Consider the following 18055-nt stretch of genomic DNA (forward strand, 5'->3'; position numbering starts at 1 on the left):
TGGGGAGCGAATCAAATGACCCCATGGTGAGTAAAAATGCTCGCTGTACGTCGTTGTTTAAAACTGATAATGGTAAGTCTATAATAATTATTAATATGTAGATATTAATTAAGTTATTATTTTTAAGAACGCTTTTTAGATGTGATTAAGTGACGACTCAGATAATCATATTATTTATTCTGAAAAATTACTCATTTCCCCATTAATAACATCGTGTTATTAGAAGTATCATTTGTACAATGTGAGAAAGTAGGTAGATATGTATGTATATTTAATAATTAATGGCTAAACCCCACCACCTAGGAAGTCGTCGAGCCGCCACTGCACATTAGCCTTGACTGATATTTATATAGTGATGAAAGAGGGAAAAATAAGCATGACGTGTTTAAATATTATAATTATTGTACCTTTCAGTGAGCCTGTAGATTGTATATAAAAAAATAACACTTTTTAGTAAACGTAATATGTAATATAAGGTTTTTCAGCCGCTTGATGTGTACGTGTTGTATTTTAGGAATTTCAGGCTTCCGTTATAAATAAACTCAATAGGCGAATTGACTCAAACTATCTGATACATTAGGTATGCAGTTGGCAACTTTTTATGCAAAATCATTTACACAAAATACTGGGTCTAAGATACGGAAATGATTACAAGCAAAACTATTAATTAATAATTTCACTTGTTATATTCAATATAGACAATATCATGCTTATTGAACATACATAACTTTGAAAACATTTCTGATAACCATATTTCATATAACCAATAAAAAATATTTCTTTTTGGAAAAAAAGATGGCGTGCCAGCAAGATCGAAGCTGCGTCTCGCGCCCACGCACGTCGACACGCACAATGCTATTGGTATCCTATATATTTGTGATAAATTTTAACTAATGTCTCTTACAATAGTCTCTGAAGCGCTTTCCAATATGAGTTATTATTGGCGATCGGGTTTTGTATTTTAATTTAAAGTAGGTATTAATTACTAACCGACGTCACGAATCACTCTAAGGCTTTTTGTTGTAACTTACTTGAACTTGCTAATAATTTTATTAATTATTTTTATTGATCAATAAAAAGAATTTTACATTCTTAAATCTTGTGAAATATTCGTTGATTACTAAATCTAAATAATTATAAAAAAATTAATTATAAATTAGTAAGTAAATAATGCTTATTAGGTATAACAATGGAATTATAGTTTCGGTATTGATCCAATATAATAAAAAAGACCTAAGTCAAATTTAAATATTTGCAAAACTATAACATCCATTGTTTGTTTGGTGTTTCATAAAATTCTTGATATTTACAGTGTAATGTAAACGTAATTAGAACCTATCTTATCTTCAATGGTCTACCGGTCGCTTAATGTTTTTCTCCACGCAAAATGGGCAATTATTTAAATTTTAAGCAGTCAAAGACTCCATCGAAGCAAAACTGTCACTCGTGATTGCGTAGTGCACCAAAGATTGGGTCTGTTGACCGAATAAAAGCAGCCCAATGACGTCACTGCCTCACCAGGAAGACTAACGCCACGAGGACTTGAGAAAAATCCAAGGCGACCGGCACAATGTCGACAAAAGCGAGACGCACGTATCACAGCTACCACACGTCAAAACGAGATAAAAAAAAAACATTATAAAAGACTAACTTTTTGCATGCCGTAAATTATATCAGGTATTTCCCATGATGATTATTGTGCGTGAACGGGACGGATCAATGCAGGAAATAGTGAGATAGAACGAGTCGGAGCTTGATAGATCAGTTGACTTGAAACTGAGGGATAGAATGGTCGCGAAATTGAGTGCTCAGTGGTTAATGTTAATTCTGTGGTGAGTGGAGTCCTGATAGTGGAGATCTGGAGTTTTGGGTTCGAGTCTGTGACATAGTGGAAGCTCCTCGCGATGGTTCCGGGCGCACTTTAGCGCCAAAGGTGATGATTCCAGTGAATATTATAATATGAAAAAAAAAATCTTGTGTTTTCGCCGGTTGGAATGGCACGCAATGCGGAAATCCTTATTTCGATCAGTTTATTGCGGATTTGTTTTTATTATTGCAATGTCTGTTGAAGTGTTTTTGCAAATTTTTATATTCGAATGGCTAATTCAAATATTCAATTAAGTATATTATTTAATATACGTGAAAGGTGTTGAGCTGCTATTGTATAACGATTATCTAATTAATTATTTCAAATATTAAAACGTCTCAAAGAGGTTAGGTGCATAAAGTTATTTTATTGGAATACCTACATAATTTCACGTAAAAGAGAATTTGTTTTATATCAAACCCAATTTCATTATTTAAAGCTACTTGCAACATTACACAATACATCATTTCATTTTTCTATTATAGTAATTTATTATTACATTTGAAATTAGAATAAACATACATTCAAATATTTGAAACAAAAAAACTTCGTTTGAATTTTGATAACCAATCATTCGCGTTAAATGTTGATTGAGTAAATGTAATAAATATGTCACTCAGTGAATAATTAATATCATGTTTTAATATGGAACTCAATACTGTACCACTTTCATTACGCCAATCGAGATTTTTCAAAGAAAGCTTGCAACCTGTTGCAGTTTCCAAGCGCCATCTTGGATGTCGACTTATGTATGAATCACGACGTCATCTTGTCAATTTTCCCGCGCATTTATTGCTGGACGGTTAACTAGTCGAATACTTATTTTCTTTTTACAGTGTTTTATTTATATATTTAGTATTACTGAGATCGTTTAATTAGATTCAATTCAGGCAAACACAGGGGGTGTCAGGGAAGTCTAACTGTTAACTCATTTTTATCAAAGTCATTAGTTACGTATGTATAGTTTTATATACAAAAATATTAATGCATTATTAAATAATATAGATTTAGTTCTGCATTGACTTTATGTAATTGTAAAAATCATATCACTCAGCTTTAAATTAGTGACACACTTTAAAATCTATGTTTTTTTGTCAAAACAAAACAATAGAGCGATAATAAGTGTCAGCATTTCCCCAATCATAACTAAATAAGTAGGGTCTATTATGGTTAATTGCAACAATATAACTTGTAATATATGTACAGCATTTATCTAAATTGGAAGGACAATGCTTGAATCCTCACTCACATCGAGTCCGTCACGAGACGCACTACTATTTTCACGAGTCCTTCACTCGAATCAAGTCTTTCAGTCCATTAATATAATCAATCTCTTGATCACATCGATCTCACCAGTACATCCGTATCCGTGATAATAATATCACATTATCATCCCTGTTATTGAATTTAGTGTGTTCTTGTAACGATCAATACATTTCTCTCTCAACATCCAAGCAACAACGATCTTTTATCGCCTCCACATCATTCACTTTTCTGTCCATTTATTTACGAATTAACTAATATGAAATTTGGGGTATTTATTGCAAGAGGGCAGAATACTAACTGATCACTGTATAATAATAATAAATATAATTTTATTTCTTCGAAACAAATTGGCTGTCAAAATATCTACTCATTAATAATGATTTAGGTAACCTACCAAATATCAATTCAAATTTTTGAATATTTCTTAGTTTTATAAAAATAATATTATTACGAATTTAATTTTATCTATAATTATATATTATTAATGAGTATTTTTTAATTAGCTAAAAGCTTTATATGTATTGAAAATTGGCATACATGACCTTACGTTTTTTTATACTTGTTTTAACCAGGTGTGAAAAAATACATTTGTTTTTTCGTGAGTGAGGTATGCAAAGTGGCGCCGAACGACATGATGCCTAGCGCCCGCCCGCCCATGATTTAATTTAGAGCCCAGCATCGTAATTTCAGTGTATTCGTTAGATATCTCCAGAGCCGACATAAGAATTTTTAGAGCCTTTATCATTTTCAATTAAAATTAAATGTTGCCACTAATCATCATGGTTATATCTTTTATAAGTGAGATTTGTTAGTTTTAAGTTTATCGAGTTTGAATATTATTTATCCAATTTATGCAATATTAGTATTAACGGCAAAGTGGAGAAAATACTAAAGCGGATTTTCCTTTGCAGCGAGTTATAAATGGGATTACGAAATACTTAAAGTACCTATTATTGTTAAGCTTATTTTTTTTAGAAATATTTAAATTTAAAGTAGATATCAAAAATGTATTGACCAATTTATTATATGTTGCATATTACGCAATACTATATAGCAATATGATTGATTTGGCTATTTTACAACGTTTTTCTTATGCCATATTCTTATTTGTCCGGTGGTTGTTTGTCCGGTACAAATCTTGCAATCAATTTTTAACTAACTTCCCGACTAGCTAGATATTTGAAACTTTTAGAATATATCAGAACACAATGCCAATGCATTCTTTTAATACTTTTAGCCATCTTTAAATAGAATTGAATTCATTTTCAGTTATTTATGTTTTGTATAAAAAGTTATTTCGGATGAAATCCGTAATCCAATCTACTATTATTGGTTGCTAAGTGGGTGGTACTAGCAACTAAATTATTAATATATACGTGCGTTATTATGGAAATAAAAATGACATTTCAGTATTCTATATTTGTTTGTTTGTTTTTTATTTACTTCATATCAAGTACAAGTTTGAGCATATTGAGCATAATAATTCAACAGAAAATGTAAAAACGTTGTATATAAAAAGTTCTTTTTATCTTGTAATTATTTAAATTATTTTTTTATACTCTATTTACTCATAAATTACGGAATCTGGTAATTATTATGGTCTAACGAAGGTTAGTAATCTTTTAAAGGTATGTCGGGAGCAACCTTTCAAAAAATGGTTGACATGTATTAGATTGTGCGTAAATTATCTGAGTTGCACCGGTTGCCTCACAGGTAAATTGTACTGCATTCAAAAAAATGCTGTATCGAGACAATAAAACTTATATATTTTTGTATAATGATATTTTCAAGCGCTCTTTTATATACGGCGCCCCGTTATAGCTGCAGCGCGTACTATATCTGCCCCTGGCTGTCTCGCGATGCCTTCCGAATTGCCTAAAGTTCATCGACCATTCGCAAAAAGCTCAAGGCTTTGACGGCGGATTATAATATAAAAATGTAATGCAGATACAAAAATTGGCGTCAGAGATTGCGTCGTGACATATTTTGTCAGTCGCCGTACTTGTTTGTTGGCGGTACAGTTTTCTGCTTTGGCGATTTCCGCATTTCGTGCGCATGCGCGTCGCACGAATGTGCTTGCCTACCTGCCGAATACATTTACAAACATAAAAAACCAGTTAAGTAATTATTAGTGTTTGTACCTTTTTGTGGATTTACATAATTTTGTTTATCTCGGTAGTATTTAGAAAATAAATGTCGGTATACATTCATTAATCAGTGTTTTTCAAAATATACCAACATAATTAGGATTTGACGACAAACCAAATATTTTAAATTAAAAATAGTTAAAATAATTACACATCATCTATTACTATATTTTTCAAAAATAATCGCAATACACCTGAGTTATCGTCACAACACTCTGGTTTGGAAACACTGCAATAAAGTGTTTTTTCAAATGCATCTAATTATATAAACATAAACAAACTACAAGCTCAATACGTTCACAATATGACATTAAAATATTAGGAAAAATAAAATGTTCTCATACACTCATCCTCACGTAGATAGTTATCTATGTTTGAAGTAATTTGATTGAACACAGCCTTCCGAATTGGCAGGGCCGTACCAAGGGTTACTGCCGTCCGGGTAACGATCCAAAATTGCCGCTTCCCTAAAAACTAATAAATACATAGTGAAATAAAGCAATCAAAGAAAAATTTAAACAATTTTCAACAATATACCTGTTAAATTATATTTTTGCCAAGACTTTTATTTTTTTTATGCTTTATTATAATATTCTTGTAAATTAGGTACCTACTAAATATGAATATAGGAATTCGATTCTACGCTCTATGGTAAGTCCCGACCTTCCGCAGTTGGTAACGTTCGTCAGTATTTCATATTATATTTCATCATTAGTTTCAGTTTATCTGATTGAATAATTAATATTTATTAATAACATCATTACAAGTTTTCGGACTGTTGCCGCCTCTCGAATCCTGTCACCCGGATATTTAGTATCCCTAAAACCCCTGCTTGGCACGCCCATTTACATTAGCAGGCTAAGTATGCACCTTGGGAGAAAGAACAACGGAATATGAATGCCAGAGTTATCATTTACCTACACTACGTATACGCGGGAATATAATAATATGTAGCAGGGTTTTAGAGAAAATTAGTTGACTAAAGCCGGTGATAGTATTTTTACAGCATGGTGTAAAGAAGTTTATAGAAAAATATTTTTTAGTACTTCAACTAATATCGTGGCCCAAACATGTAACCGTGTCTCTATATAAAATATATACCTACACGTACAACAAATAATACATACGAAGCATTAATATTATTAGGTAGTTATTAAATATCAGGTTTATATACTGCAAATTAAATTATGATTATTATTAAGAAAAAAGCTTTTACATTTTTTATACAAAATTTAAGCGATTTTTTATTTTAATTTTAAACCAAATACGTCAGTCTGTAAATAAATTCCTGGCAGCGTTCGTTTGCACAAGGTCGTTATTATACCGAAAACTCGTTCACCGTAGCTATCTATGCTTTTTCTGTTTATCGGGTAATAAAAAAAACAAAATATACGGTTGCTGAGCCGAATAAATACTATATTTTAATATTGTTATCTCTTTGTTTATGGTAGTATTTCAAACAAGAATTTTTCACTAATTTTGTATTCATATTAATATTTGAATATCCAGGGTTCACGATACGTATTAAATTGTAATAAAGATAATTCTACAATCTAACAGTATCAATAATTAATTACTTTGACACTACTTATTAGAAAAGATTAAGAAAAATCTAAATATATAAGTGATATTTTAATTAACTATTCTTTTATTCAATGAATAATTCACAAGATTTAAGAATGTAACATTCTAATTATTGAACATACCTACATAATTTTGAAAACACTTACACACTAACCAATAGAAAAATCTTTTTGAAAAAAATAAGACCCCGCAGGAATCGAACCTGCATCTCTCGGGTATCGCGCCCACGCACATTGACCACCATGCTAAAGGAGTCATACTTAATTACGACAAATTTTAACTAATGGCTTTTAATACTCACTGAAGCGCTTTCTAAATTGAGCTATTATTTGGCGATCGGCTTTTGTATTTTAAAAGCAAGTACACATCTTATTATTCAATTTGTATATTAGTCAAAGTATTGACCTAATAAGATGAGCAAGTGGCTAACATCAATTTCTCGTAAAAACAAAAATCTGTTAATACAAAACGTCCAATGTGTGGAAACTCATATGATCTTATTACGATCGGACATGGTATTAATAATTGAATTGTCGCACTTCTTTTTTACAAATTGAATGTAACTCTAACTAGCCCTCACTGTAAAGCATATCGCGTTTACAAGCTGTGGGTCATAGGTACGAATCCTGCTTGATGGATAGAGTCATTTGCTATTTTGAATGTTTTTTTTTTGTTCAATAGAACCGATACTTATCTTATAGATTGCTGTAAAATTACAGTTTGAATTACAGAAGTTGTACTTTAGTATATTTATAAATCATCAATGACAAGATTACATTACACGTAAGTATACTTATATATACATTAGTGGCGAAAGGTGGAGGTACACTGTCAATATCTACCATAAATAGTGCACACTAAATTATGTTAGTCATACGTATTTGTTTTCATTGAAATAAGACTATAATTGACACATGGTAAAATTCAATAAAACCTTGCGAAAACCAAGCCATATTATAGTAAAAAAATACTCGTCTACTCATATAACGTCGACGACAATGAAAACAAATAAGTATGAATGAAAAAAGGTGAACAATTTCGCCGTATCACCCAAAGTATACTAAAACTATTATGGGTTAGTTTAGACAGGTTTTAATTTATTTTTAAAAACTAACCAACACCACCTGTAAATTGTAGCCTAAGTTCAATAAAAACAAATTTGTATGATTAACAATGTTTAATGTGCACTATTTATGGCGGATCTTAACAGCCTACCTCCACCCTTCGCTACTGATATACATATATGGGTACCTAGTTTAAGAGACGTTGCAAAGTTTTAACATACAAATTACAAAGCATCTTGAATAAAACTAGCTTTTTTAATTTAATTATTTTTTATTCAATGAAATTATGTTTTAAGTATGCGACATCCTTTATTAATCATACTTAATTGAAACAACCTCAGAAATATATCCATAAAAGAAAATAATTTACCGAGGGAGCCTATAACCCACATCCATGGCAATCGGGGTTTTGGGGATTGCCGATCAAGCTACCAATACAAATGATAATCATGCGGAATTTTCATGAAACATAACTTATTTAAACAAAATATTATATTAGTGAATGCAATGACGTGAAATCTAAAATTTGAAGATTTTCTAACGCTGTTTGTGAATCAAAGTCGATAATTATTAAACATACATATCTGATTTGAAAACACCTCAGATATATACATACTAGAAAAAATCGCATTTGAAAAAAATGTTTCCAAATTATATATTATTATGTTCAATATATGGAATGTAACATTCTCAAATCTTGTGAATTATTCATTGAATGGTTTATTCGATAGTTATTGTTAAAGCGTCAATTACATTGAGCTTCTTTACGAGCTTTTTGTTGGCGAATTTAAAAGCGGGCGATTCAGCTACTGCGATTTGATGATTACACACAAAAATTTCCACTCGCTGAGAAACCACAAGCCAGCGACTATTTTGACAGAACGTAGTTCGTTTTTTTACCGGGAGTTTGCTACTGCGCAGACGCAGTAGGCCCACACGCCGGCGTGTAGCGTGTAAAGTTGACCGGCCTTCAACTTTTCTCGGTAGAGTGTTTACAACCTGCTTGTTAGCTTGTTCGATGATTACACTGGACGACTTTACAGGCAGATTATAAATTCGCCAACAAACAGCTCGTAAAGAAGCTCAATATAATTGACGCTTAATACTAGATTACTAAAGATTGTTCCCAATATTAACTGAATTCGAATTAACACTAATAAATGCATAGTTTACGCATGTTATCGGTAAAGCACACTGCTCTGATATTACAAGTAGGTTTAAGAGGTTGTTTTAAATACTGTACATCAATGAAGCTTTTGTTAATAAATTAATATTACAATTAATATGTATCTAATGATTAAAAGTGCCTAGGTAACTAGTTCTTAAAATATTCATTTTCTGATGATTGACGATGGTTGAATATCTTTTTCATAACTACCGTTCTTCACCCAACAGTTTTCAAACACAGTATCACGATGGAGTCATAGCTATTTTAAGATTTTATTCCGAGAATACACATTTTGATAATCACGCTTTTGATGAAAGCAAGTACGATGGCCTATGTAAACAAATATATATCTATGTAAATATAGGAATTTTACGCAAATGATAAAACATCTTTATTAATATATAAAATTTAAGATGACATAATATTGGAAGAATAGGTGTACGAAGGCTAAGTACTGATTGCTTCCTAACCTTAAAAATTCTATCTTCATCTGAAATAATAATAAAGCCGCGTTGACACGGTCCATGTTCGATTCAAATGCACTTGGACCGAGTGCCATTCAAGTAAAAGCTTTATACTAATTATTACTATCCAAGCTAACTTGGATGAGTAGGACGCGGTCCAAGTAGCTTGGATAGGAATAATTAGTATGAAGATGTCTCATATGAGTTCATTTGGATGGCACTCGGTCCAAGTGTACTTGGATCGTACTTGGACCATGTCAACGCGGCTTAAAGTGTATTTTTTTAATTTAACCAAAATGCTAATTTGGAAATAAATTCAATGTTAATGTTTACTTAAAAAAATATCAATGCGACAAATTTGTTCAGTGTCTGCTTAGCTCAATGGCCCTACTGCCTTTGGCATCAGCAATATCCTTCTCCAGATCTCCCCATCGCCGGCTTTGAGCAACCAAGCCTTACATTGGCACTGTCAATTTTTGATCACTTTAGAATCAAATGAAACTGGTCCCGATCGCTAGTAAATTGTGTAAATCTTTTCCCAATAATAAAATGAAATAATTATTTAACCACCGTTACAGTTAAATAGAATTTTAAGACACCTCGAATAGCATAGTTAATATGAAATATATGCAGGCTCTGTAGCAACAATGGCAAACAATACGTATTTCCTAATCACATTGTGCTAATGATATTTTTCTTTGATTTTTGTGATAATATCTATTTTTAATATATATTTCAATGAAAATTACTACACTCTTCTATGTTGTACATAATATACATACATTATAGTTACAATATCGAATAAAAATAATTAAATTAACTATTAAAGTTATTTTAATACGTATATTTTTAAAATTCAATTCTGTCACGTGTTTCCCATCTTTATATAAATAATCGTAAGAGTATTTCCATGATGTTGCGTTGACTTTGCATACAAATGAAATTAATAATGTATTTTAGACGTATTGAACGTGGTTGAAAAAAATACATAAGTAGGTACAATGATCTCAACATATTTTCATTGTCATAATAAAATTATAATAAGTATAAAAAATAAGCCAGTCGTTCACATACGTGGCATGTGCAAGCGCATCTGACGGAATGATAAACAAGTGTTATATTTAGTGACGTTGACATGTCGAGAGTAATTCAAAGCTTTTTTTTTCATGAGAAAATCCTTAAAACATGTGTTATCATGAGTGGATCTGTAGCAGCGTCCCGAGAAATATCCCGCGCTTTGAATCTATAATGGCGTCATTTGACGTCATCAGTTTCCAATGACGCATGCGTGATGCGATGTGGCTTACTGCGAGATATGATAATAATAAATTGTTTTATGCATTGCCGCATGTGTAAGTGTATTTATTTTATTTTGATATCTAAAGCTGATATAAGCTGTTATACGCAAGCAATATTGTTTCATGGGAATTTTCTCGTTTTTACAGTAAAAAATAGACCGCTAAAACCAGTAATTACTTCATTGAAATAATATATTCTGTTTACTACTGCCTTTCTTCAAGGCATGCTCACTTTTCACTCTCTTGAATGTCGTAGGTCACTTCTGCTCTTGAAACATTTTTGTCTGCTAAGGGATGATTTCCAATCCTGGCGTCCTAAAGAAATTACATTTATATGCGCCTGTCAGTTACCTACGTGGTCGCAGCCATGAGCTATTCTGGGTCAGAACTGTTTCATCGAGTCAAGCCTATCAGGCGCCATTAGCGAGGGGTTTTCAAGACTAGTAAATGTGCTCCCTAAAGACATAGACATTTTTAATGATGTACTTTTGCATTTTGCACTTTATTTCACTGTATAAATCTGTTATACTTAATGTTAATCTCATATTGTGAGCTTTCTGAATTTTGATATTATGTCCACAATGTTTTTTCCTTATATAAATAAATAATATTTTCTTTGATTCATTGTATTTTTTCGTAATAATAATAAGTAACTAATAAGTACTTTTTAGACGATTTGATCAAATGACCATGTAAAATTCTTAGTGCAGAATATTTTTTTTTAAATTGAAAATACCCGTAAAATTATTTAGTTAATATTTAACTTATAATAATTGCATTTGTCAATTAATGGTGAGTTAATGGCTACAGATCAGGATAATTTGTCAAGGTTGATTTATAAGTAAATAATATGTGTAAATGCTTTTATTTTTGTATTTATGTATTTACTGATTGGTACTTGTTTTTCTCTCCCTCAGATGCCCCAGACAGTTCCATCGGCCGGCCTTTCACCGCCTTGTTCGTACAACTATTCAGCCGACAGTTTCGATCTGTCGCTGCTGCCCCCAGACGGTGAGGTCCCTGTATCCCCGCCATCACTGCGGCATCTCATGAACCTCTTCGGGGACCCCACCACGTCCCCAGAGCCTATGTTCAACGCCCAGGAAGACGAAGACTACCTGCAGGGCATTGAAAAGATCAAAGAGAACAACCTCAGGGACTTTGACTTCCCGACGACGATTCTAGAAGACAACATTCCGCAGCTGAAGTCTGCGCCAACGTTTAAGACTGAAAACATACCACAGGTTAACCAATATCAAAACAACACTGCATTGTTTGAGCAATTCCACAATTTTGGTTACCAGTCTCCAATATATCCTACACCGTCTCCTTCTTCAGACGAAGGGTCTATTCCTACCTTCAACATTCAACCTTGTTCTCCTTACGATACTTCCAACATTTCATATCCATCTTCGAATTCTTACTCTTCTTTGCTAACGGTCAAGGAAGAGCCAAATAATCTGCTGTCACCGCAGTATTCAGGAAACTCCCCCCATCCTTATTCCCCAGCTAGTTCCTGTACATCATATTCCAATCATCCTTCTCCATACTATTTCCAACCCGTCTCCCCTTCTCAATACATCACGAGGCCTGTGAAAGACGAAGCTGCCATAGACATCGAAGAGTTCTTGAAGGAGAATCAGATTCTTCAGGATACCGTCAGTTATTCATCACAAAAGACTGAATTGAACCACGTGCTGCAATCGGATTGCGATCAGACACTGTTGGTGCCAAAACAAGAAAACCCTTCCAAGCCGAGAGATTATCAGCTCTTGAGGGAGGTATTGCAAGATACTTCTTTTCAGAAGCGTTTCAATCTGCGGCCATTGAATTTTGATTCCCTTACTTCTGGGTTTACGTCTCAAGGCAATAACTTGGGAGTAGTGAAGATGGAAGAACCAGATGGACTTGGCTCTGCTAACGATAACCTCATGACGTCATGCAGCAGTGCACTTGCCAGAGAAAAGATTGAGCCTGTTCTATCGCTCGCCATCGAGCAGATGAGGAAGGATGTTGACAACACTTGCAGCGCGTTAGGCATCTCTCCGGGTAAGACTTTCATTTTGCTATTATACTTTATTATTTCTACTTTGTGCTATCTGCACATTGTATATATTTTATACACATTAAAAAAATACCATTTTATTTAGCTTTCATTTGATAGTTAGTATTTACGTCATAGTCGTTTACGTATCATCTTTTTTCAATAGGCCACGATGACAAAGCGTACAATTAATGACATTATGTGTTTTTTGTTTCGTATCAAAATCAAGTTTGTCTATGTGATTATATTCCTTTCCATTTATTTACTTCTACTAGGTATAAGATGCACATAATATGTATGTACTTTTCAACACAACTATAAGAAGAAAAGCTTTGAACTTTGTGTGTGAATTTCTATACTTTTTTATGTAATTTATCAATTCAGACGCGTTGATTTGACTCTTCCTCTTTTTTCCTCAAGCTATATTTATTAAACAATTACGGTTTTTATTTTATGGGGTCGCTGCCAAAAGTTGGTAAGTCAATAATTAGATTTAATTTAATAATTTAGAGTTAATAACGGATTATGTGTCTATATATAAATATGTATTCTAGAATAAAAACTCAAGGTCATCCGATATATAGAACATGCGCATAAAGCACAATAAGTATTCCAAATTTTATAGGGTATTTCAAATTTAGAATTGCAATTATTCCATAACATGATTTAGACTATTTAGAGACTTATTTGGTATGATAAGATTTATTAAATTTTTAACTTCGCACATAATATGTATATTATTAAATATTAATACTGAGTTCCAGACCGCTGAAAAATCATTAACAACGTAAAGATATGTGCATTATTTATACGTAATGTAGTAATGAAACTTTTGACAAAACAAAATCAGATTATCAAAGTTGAAAGCATATGAGATTGTACCAATACTCTTGTGAAACAATCGATCGTTAGGAATTGATTTTACCGGTCGGAATATCTAACAAGTTGAATAGTGAATGGCCTCAAAACTTTCGTAACTTTCTTATAGTAAACGATGACAAATGCAGCTATGTACACATACAACACGAAACAGGGACATTAATAGCTATGCAATTCATTCGGAAGCAATAACAAAGAGGCTAGACGCGACTAGAATATGCCAAAGAATAATTATTATTTATAACACATTCAAGTTTAAATAGAAAATACCTATGTACTTATATACTCAACACATATCACATGTCATATATGAATGAAGTTGTGTATTATTATTTTTTGTTCATGTCTATTTAATGGAACATTTTTGAAATAGCTAATATACTTACTGGATTATTTATTAGGTTAGGTTATCATTCTTATATTTATGAATTTTGCCGAAATCCACTATAAAAATTGTCGCTGTTCCAGCATGGCTTCCAATAAATTGTTAAATATTATTGAAAATTACCTAAATAAAAAATACAAATCTGTTGAAGTTTCATATTTTACTAATTACTTTGGAATCTCATGTACTTAAATCTTGGCTGTCTCCCGTAGCTTATTACTAGTTCATCACATGCATTATTACTCTTTCAATATCCTAGTTATATAGGGAAACCACTCAAAATAATGGCATTCCATTTAGTAAGGTGTTTTTTTTATAATTAAATGAAAAAAAACGATTATAAATTTCTTCGACGGGTCATAAAGTCGAATAACTCTTTCATGGATTAATCATCAATTCAATTATAAACGGGAATGTTTGGGTAAATTATTTGTTCAATAATACAATATCATTGTGCATTGCTAAGTTCATTTGAACTAAATAAAAAATAAACACATTCACTTCAAAAATCAAGGCTTTAACATTGGAATGAGAATTGAAAAATTTTCAAACGCTATTAACTTAGAACGAGGTATTTTAAGTTGTTTCCCTATATAACTAAGGTATCATTATGTTATGTAATAATGACACGTAATTCGATTAAAATGTATGTCTAAGTCATTCATAATAATTATATTCGGAATAGACGTAGAATTAATACACACACAGTTAACTGACAAATCAGTAAATTCTATTAATAAAATGTACTACTTACTCGTAAATTGAATTTCAAATCGCTTCCTATTAAAGACATGCATTTTTATCGACTTAATAATAATGAATGCTTTACGTCTGTAAGTTTTCAAAGAAAACTCTTTTTGGACTTGCATGATCGTAAACTATTTAGGATTCGATATTGAATCAGAAATAATTCCCTTAACCAGTTCAAAGAAATAAAATGAATTATGTATAAGTAAATCAACAATGATTTAATATGCATCTAAATATAAACTTAATAATGTTAGTCACGATTTCATTTAAATTATGTATTTATTTTACTTCATAACGTAGTTAGTTATAATAAATTCAGGTTTCATGACAATATGTATTGTTGGTTGGTAGTTCTTTAATAATAATTGTAATAAGAAAATAATAATAAATTTCATAATCAATATGTACAATAATTATTATTAAATCATTGTACGATTACAATATTAGAAATAAACCCAATTTATAATAGTACCAATATATTATGTACATAATTCTCATAAATGAAAGTTGTTTCTCTGCTCGTTGCATCAATGACGATGTATAATGTAAGCTTATGTTATTTATTCTTCATAGGTATTTTACTATATTATACTATGCTGGATGAAAGATTCATTTGTTTATTTCAATTTTATCATCAAATAATTCTGAGAAATATTATTAATTTGACATTTCAATGATAATTCGAGTTGTCGTTCACTGTTTTGTTCCTCTTAATGCTTATACACACAGGAAAGGTTTAATCGTAATAAATTATAACATAATTTATTATACCGAAATTATTTTAATTAATTATTGAGCTAGGTTGGTTATTTATTTATTGCAGAGTGTTGCAACTTGGCAAGAACTTATTTTTTATTGATTATCCGATATTTATTTAGCGATTCCTATCATGCCGGCAATGTCATGGTGTTGTCAACTCGATTCTCAAGCTATTTCTTTAGTAACCGCAAGATGGCCAATTTTTTATCAAATAACCCTCTCCAAGCAATAAGTTAAGTCTATGAATTATTATTTCAGAGGCTCAGAGACTAGGTTCAATATATAGTTACTTGTTGAAAAATCATTCGTTTTTTTGCTTACCACAAAATTGTGGAGACTACAACAGACATGATCATTTTTAATTATTGATTATTAGTAATAAGTAACATGTATGTTGTTAAAAAATGTTCAAAACACTGAATTTGGGTCATTGGTTTCGCATGAAACCGCAGTAGCAGTCCCCTGAGGCATGGAATAAATTTACCTGCCGACGTGTTGGGACCGCAAATCAAGTCGTGTCACGAATTTCAAAAACAACAAAATCACAATATGTCGATATTAATTTTGCAATGAAGTGAGTATCAATCGTCAGTAATCTATTTGTTTGCTACTTATCTGTATTTCAAAATTGAAATTTTAAAACTTTGAACTACAATTTCCTTAGTCGTGAAGCGTAAAACCGCATGAAAAAAAGAAGATGAGACCAAAATTTCTCAAAAAGAAGCAACACGACAATATATAAGAAGGTGTGTTTATTAAATACATTCGAAATAAATGAAATAAATATTATTGTCAGATCAATGAGTTAATCATAACTTAACTGTTTATATTGGCGTGAGAACGAAACTATTTCTTAGTTGTAAATAAAACATTTTTTAAATTTATTAAAACGTATGTTTTGTTGGTACCTTAAACTTTTGCATATTTTAACACGTATCAAATTAGTTTTCACTTAAATTGTGATTATTAAGTTGTATTTCTTCCGTACGTCTCACTAACGTTTTATTTATAAAATTAATAAATATACAGAAACTAATTTCAATACATATTTATTAATTTATTTAATTTCTATTTTTAAGAGTACATTAGAAAATCTAGACCGTGTAAAGCTATTCTGACCTATATTTTGTATCTTATCAATGATTAAAAATATTGACGACATTTTTTTGTGAAAAGCTTTTTTATCTTTGCTAAAAGGTGGAAAATCTGTATATTTAAAAAAATATTGGCATGACGTCTTTACACAATATCAAAATTAAAGCTTCATCCGATCCAACTTATATGATTATTTGTCATAATTATTATAGACTGCCACGAGACCGCCAATATAATGTATATTGAATACAATACACAAGCCTTAGTTGTGGAAAGTGGAGATAGAAATTGTGACATGTATTATTTAACTTAAATCCAAATGCTGTGTCCAATAAAGCTTTATTAATAATTAAAAATGCAATAAATTTATTTTAATTATGTAGGTATTCACTATATAATATTATAAAGATATCCATGTATCTCGTATATAGGTCTTAAAGTGAAAATTGTCAATGTCTAAATAATGACATCATATAATATGGGTAGTACCTTCATATCTTTGTTATACACACACTACAATAAATATTATTTATTTAATATAATATTATTTGATCATCTCCTATATTTACACTGCTAGATGCAAGCTTTTTTACCCTTACTATATTCCTGTGGATATTTCGCCATTATTAGTCACCCACCTCTGCTAAGCCTTAATATCTCATCAACACGGTTGGGGTTTTGGTTTAGTTTATTGTACTTATATTTACAGTTTACAACACAATATTTTATAGCTGTAACCCAATTTATGCACCTCATAATTAACTTTAAATAAAAAAGACACACATGCATATTTAATTTTATTATTTTTTACACAATAAAGTAATGCATTTAATTTTGATTGCGACATACTACTAAGGTAGTAGGTTTATACTCCATAATATATTATATTAAAAAAAAACATGCGAGATGTTCATTAGGTAGGTAACTTGTTTTCGGCAGTGATAAAACACTACCATTTCGAATTAAAACTTTTTTTGTTTGGTGATTTTTTTATTATCTTATAAATTTGTATGCCAAAGTAATGGTGGTATTAGCAATTTAAATAGGCTGCCGTCTCATTTTTGGCAACATTCTGAATACACAAGAGCTTCTTTTATATATATATCTCCATATCTCTACGCCATAATGAATTTAATGTATTTGTTCACACTCTTTCGACTTTTTAACGGGTTCGCTTTGATTTACTACTTTTGGTCATTTGTGACATGTAGGTACCGTATTAAGTGGTTATAAAACAATAATACGTAAAACTTTTGATTTGATTATCACACAACAATTTTAATCA

General features: G+C 31.2%; 1 protein-coding gene across 2 annotated transcripts in view; it reads left to right on the forward strand.

Moving 5' to 3' along the window:
- LOC147063879 (DNA-binding protein D-ETS-4-like) overlaps positions 1 to 18055 on the forward strand; it is a 79016-nt gene that overhangs the window by 17926 nt on the left and 43035 nt on the right. The window contains exons 1-2 of one of the 2 annotated variants that reach the window (XM_085959297.1): positions 1764 to 1933; positions 11776 to 12907. In XM_085959297.1, coding sequence (XP_085815423.1) covers positions 11776 to 12907 — 1132 coding nt within the window. In that variant the 5' untranslated portion in view covers positions 1764 to 1933. Of the gene's footprint in view, positions 1 to 1763; positions 1934 to 11775; positions 12908 to 18055 lie in introns of those variants that run through there. The other variant, XM_085959296.1, reaches the window with a different exon arrangement.

The sequence above is a fragment of the Rhyacophila brunnea genome, unplaced genomic scaffold (assembly GCF_057557595.1).
Source record: "Rhyacophila brunnea isolate RB1 unplaced genomic scaffold, BYU_Rbru_1.0 scaffold_8, whole genome shotgun sequence".
Taxonomy (NCBI): domain Eukaryota; kingdom Metazoa; phylum Arthropoda; class Insecta; order Trichoptera; family Rhyacophilidae; genus Rhyacophila; species Rhyacophila brunnea.